This window comes from Pteropus vampyrus, unplaced genomic scaffold (assembly GCF_000151845.1).
Source record: "Pteropus vampyrus isolate Shadow unplaced genomic scaffold, Pvam_2.0 Scaffold227, whole genome shotgun sequence".
Taxonomy (NCBI): Eukaryota; Metazoa; Chordata; class Mammalia; order Chiroptera; family Pteropodidae; genus Pteropus; species Pteropus vampyrus.
In genome coordinates this window covers 1,580,112-1,584,887 of record NW_011889008.1, presented here as the reverse complement: position 1 = coordinate 1,584,887, position 4,776 = coordinate 1,580,112, and the positions used below count along the sequence as shown (strand labels likewise).

Here is a 4,776-nt window from a genome sequence, read left to right as displayed (position 1 = left end):
GGGGGGGTGACATCTGTTTTCCAGGCTGAGCACAGGACCATGACGGCGTTCATCTTGGCCGTGATCGTCAACAACTACAACACAGGGCAGGTGAGTGTCAGCCACCCTGTGCCCTTGCAGAGGCGCGGCCCAGGCCGCGCGCGTGGGGGCCGGGGCACTGCTGCTCCGAACGTCTAAAGAAACAGTCCTCCGTAGAGGGAGGGCGACCAGAGCACGCCGGTGCCCGGGGAAGGCCGCGGGAGGAGGGGGCCTGCACCTGTGCTGAGCCAGCCGGGCGCAGGCTGAATAGAAGTTGGTGGGACTTAAGACATGGAGCATCGTCGGGAGCCCAGCCCGCACCGCTCCCCACGCCCTGGCCGCGGGCAGTCCATTGTCCACCGTCCACCGCGTGCTCTCTGCCCTCTCCAGGAAGCCTGCCTCCAGGGGAACCTGATTGCCATCTGCCTGGAGCAGCTCAGCGACCCCCACCCCTTGCTGCGCCAGTGGGTGGCCATCTGCTTGGGGCGGGTCTGGCAGAACTTTGACCCGGCCCGGTGGTGTGGGGTGAGGGACAGCGCTCACGAGAAGCTCTGCAGCCTCCTCTCAGACCCCATTCCCGAGGTGAGTCGGTCCACCCTGGTGGCTTCCGGCCGAGTGCGGTGCTGCCGACCGCCGCCTCACTCCCACAGACCACCATCCCCCGCAGCCTGTCCCGGCCCAGCCCTCGTCCCCTGACCCCCCTGACCCCGTCCCGCTCCCTGATGGAGGGCGGGGTGCCTGGCTTGGTCTCTGACTCCAGAAGTTCCCACCTGTGCAACCTGTCACCAGCCCCTCAAGCCAGGGCCACGAGACGCCCAGCCCCCATTTCCGCTCCGTCCGCGAGGGGGACCACGCGTGCGTGCGGGGCCGTGATGTCGTGCGTCCGTCTGCAGGTGCGCTGCGCGGCAGTCTTCGCCCTCGGCACGTTCGTGGGCAACTCTGCGGAGAGGACCGACCACTCCACCACCATCGACCACAACGTGGCCATGATGCTGGCCCAGCTGATCAACGACGGCAGCCCCGTGGTCCGCAAGGTGCGCTGTGGTGCCGGGTGCGGGCCTGGACTCTGGCCTGGATGCTGGCTGCCTGCAGCCCGCGGCCCCGTGGGCGGGTGCTCCGATGTTCGCTTCTCTCCAAGTCACGATTCGCCCGGTGCCCGTGGGTTTGCTTCCCTGAGGGCAGCTTGAGTGACAGGCTCCTTCCTGTCAGGCGACACGTTCGCATCACTGAGACTCAGACAGCAGTGGGCCACAGATGGGTGTGTGCGTACGCCCCCGCCCCGCCCTGTGTATGTCAGCGGCTGAACAAAACCATCGATGAAATCGAAAATTTCCTTTTATTCGTCTGAGTGCAGAAATACCACGCGTGGCCCGCTGGTCCTGAAGGCCGAGCAGCCAGGAGCTGGGGAGCAGGGGCGGGGGAGCAGTGCGGGGGGCCAGGTGCGGCTACAGCGTGGCGCGTGGGGAGGCGGAGGGGGAGGCCGCGGCCCAGGCCGCTGTGGGGAGCCTGCCTTCCCTGCAGCGCCTCGCACTGCGCTCTCCGCAGATGCTGAGCGTCTGGCGTTCCCGGAACAGCTGTGTCAGGCCCCGGGCCCTCCCCTCAGGGAGCTTGTGCTCCAGGGGGCGACAGCCAGCAGCAGGCCTGGTAGATACAGTCAGTGGGTGACGCTGCTAGGGACATGCGAAACACGGAGGTTTGGGGAGGGCAGGGTGGCAGCGGGCGGAGAGGGGTCACCGCCTCTGAGCGGGGGCCGGGACGCCGCGCTGAGACGCAAGCCCTCGTCCTGGGCAGAGTCCTCGTGCCCCTGGCAGCTCGTCTGGTTCAGAGCCGCAGGGTGACGCCGTCATGGTCCATGGCACGCGGACACCAGCGCCGGGGGCCCGAGGGTCCTGACCTCAGCTGGGCAGGGACCAAGCTCTCAGGCCTGCCCGCACAGCTCCTTTTTCACGTGCGGCCCGTTCTGGGACCAGCTGCCGGCGTTCACCAGCTTGTGCAAAATGAGAACAGTCAGGCGATCGTGGCGGGGTTTCCGTAAAGTCGCTTGTATCGGTAGGAAGAGGGTCACGGCCACGTGTGTTAGTGATGACAGCGTCCTGTCCTAGATGAGGTGGCGATGAGGGCCGAGGCAACGGTTTCGTCTGCTGACTCGTTTAATGAGCTCACTTGATAACATCAAAGTCAGCAGATTGCCGTCCGCCTCCCCAATCGTTTTGAACTTGACCTTGTCCACTAAGTACAAAATCCACACCGTCCTGTCAGCAGCCACACTCTACTCATCAAGCAGGGCCAGGCTGGAGGTGCAGGCTCTTGATGCCCCGTTTCCAGCCCCACCTTTCTCGAGGCCCGAGTGGGGGAGCGACAGACAGCGATGGCCCAGTCCCACACCCCTAGTGAGGAAGGCAGGAGGAGCTGGAGCCCTTTGTTCTGAGGCCACGGTCATCTGCGTCAGTAACCGGGGACCACAGAGGTGCCCTTCTGCTCTGGGGGGCAGCGCCGGGTGCCCGCCTCCCTTTCCGCTCACCTGGCTCAACCTGAGGCCAGCGGAAGCATCAGAGGCCGTGCCTGGCCGTGCCCTGGGCGGGTCTCTGGCGGAGAGGGTCGAGGTCGGGGACCGTGCTTCCGCCTGGAGGGTGTTTGCGCTGGGACATGCACCAGGGACGTTCGGGGTCCCCTGGCACTGTTGTAGCATGTGCCGCTGCCCTAAGGGAGAGGTGTCTGTGTCCATCCCCTGAGACTGTGGCGGGCAGGCCCAGAGACCCGGAAGCACTTCTCGTCACCTCCGAGAGATGGACTAGCAAGTGTGGACATCTTGCCCGAGTGGAAGGGCATCTGTGCTTGTCAGACGGGACCCGCTTTCCCGTGCCCCGAGGCCAGAGGGCGTCAGTCACGTGCATCCTCCCGCGTCTCCCGTCGTGGCACTGGTATCCAGCAGTCAGCAGCCACCGTGTCAGGTGTTCTGGTGCCCGCCTCTGAGGTCCCTCGTAGCCGGTGGCCCCTGGTCCTGACCTCGCTCGCTCATTCAGAGGCTTCTGCTCACACTGGACCCCCGAGGGCTGCAGCGAAGGGGACAGTCCCTGCTGCTGGCACCTGTGTTTTCTGCGGTGACTCGAGCGTTGAGTGCTAACTTGTAAGTGTCACGGCTTTCCCCATCTCCCAGCCTCCAGTAACTGTTCTCGTCCCCTGTCCCCGGCAGGAGCTGGTGGTGGCCCTGAGTCATCTTGTAGTCCAGTACGAAAGCAATTTCTGCACGGTGGCCTTGCAGTTCATGGAGGAGGAGAAGAACTACCCCCTGCCCTCGCCGGCCACCACAGGTGCGCGTGGCCGCGGACTCCGACCGGGGGCCTCTGGGCAGAGCTGGCGGCGGCACCTCCGCTGTGCCAGACGCAGGCTCAGATGGGAAGTGCTCGCCGTCTCCTGGCACTCGGCGGAATGGAAGGGGCAGGGAGCGGGGCGGCTCCGGCCCCCACCTCTCCTCCGTTCAGCCTGGTTGGAAAGCAAGTTCGTGACGGGGGGAGGGGCAGTGACGGGGACTAGAGGACAGCGTGTGGCCGCGTCCTGGGGCGAGTCACGGTGTCACGTTGCCGTCGGTTTCACGGCTCGGCGAGTCACGCTAGGCAGCGCTCTCTCTCACACCTGCCGTTTCCCGGGTTGGTGTTCCGTGTTCTGGGGCCGTGCCTGCCCCCGGAATGCAGCTCCCCTGCAGGAGGGGGGCCGTGATCCGCGACGAGGGCCCTGGGCGTTAGAGCGTTGGGGGAAGCGAGGGATGAGCTCGCTCAGTGCAAACAGCCAGCACGCGGGAGGGGACATGAGCAGACGGGGTCCTGCCGGTGCCAACTCGGAGCGCCTGCTGCTCCCGGCGAGGCCGGTCCTGCCGTGCGTGGTCTTCCATAGCCAAACGCTCAGAGTGACGAATGTGGGTTGGGTCACCTATCCCTTAGCCAGCCAGGCTATTCTTTGTCCAGCTACCCCAGGGCCCATGTGACAGAGACCCTTGCTGAGTGACACTCGTACTTGGGGAGCAGCCGCGGTCACCTGCCCTAGCTGCCAGCTGACAGGGAAAGTGCTGTCTTGGCCAAGCCCACCACAGACCCTCTCCTTCCCCACAGAGGGCGGGAGCCTGACCCCCGTGCGGGACAGCCCCTGCACCCCCAGACTGCGCTCCGTGAGCTCCTATGGGAACATCCGTGCCGTCACCACCGCCAGGAACCTGAACAAGTCTCTGCAGAACCTGAGCCTGACGGAAGAACGTGAGATGCTGGCGCTGGGCGTGCGGTTCGGGGGTGGGGGTTATGTGCTGACGCTTTTCAGCAGGCCTCGCCCTCCTCTGCGGACAACGTGTGCCCTGCAGGGCTGGAGATTGTCACGGGCACCCCCAGTCACCGTGGTCCCCCATGCAGGAGCCAGCCTGGCACTGCCTGGCAGGCCGGGTCCCAAGGCCCCGGGGAGTGAGGGCTCAGTTGCAGGGCCAATCGGGGTGAGGGGTGAACCCTAGGTTCCCGTCGCTTGCTGCCGACTGTGAGACGGGGAGGGGGATCTGGCATCCGCGCTGACCCCTCCCTGTGGTGTCCGGCCAGCCGGCGGCTCGGCAGCATTCTCTCCTGGGAACCTGAGCACCAGCAGCAGCGCCAGCAGCACGCTGGGCAGCCCGGAGAATGAGGAGCACATCCTGTCCTTCGAGACGGTGGACAAGATGCGCCGCGTCAGCTCCTACTCGGCCCTCAACTCCCTCATAGGTGAGTGCGGCCCCCACCGCCCCGG

At 65.9% G+C, this 4,776-nt stretch overlaps 1 protein-coding gene across 1 annotated transcript in view; it reads left to right on the top strand.

Annotated features, from left to right (window-relative positions):
* RPTOR (regulatory associated protein of MTOR complex 1) overlaps positions 1–4,776 on the top strand; it is a 227,815-nt gene that overhangs the window by 176,344 nt on the left and 46,695 nt on the right. The window contains exons 17-22 of the mRNA XM_023519631.1: positions 25–90; positions 409–600; positions 912–1,052; positions 3,212–3,329; positions 4,125–4,265; positions 4,593–4,751. Coding sequence (XP_023375399.1) covers positions 25–90; positions 409–600; positions 912–1,052; positions 3,212–3,329; positions 4,125–4,265; positions 4,593–4,751 — 817 coding nt within the window. The remainder of the gene's footprint in view (positions 1–24; positions 91–408; positions 601–911; positions 1,053–3,211; positions 3,330–4,124; positions 4,266–4,592; positions 4,752–4,776) is intronic.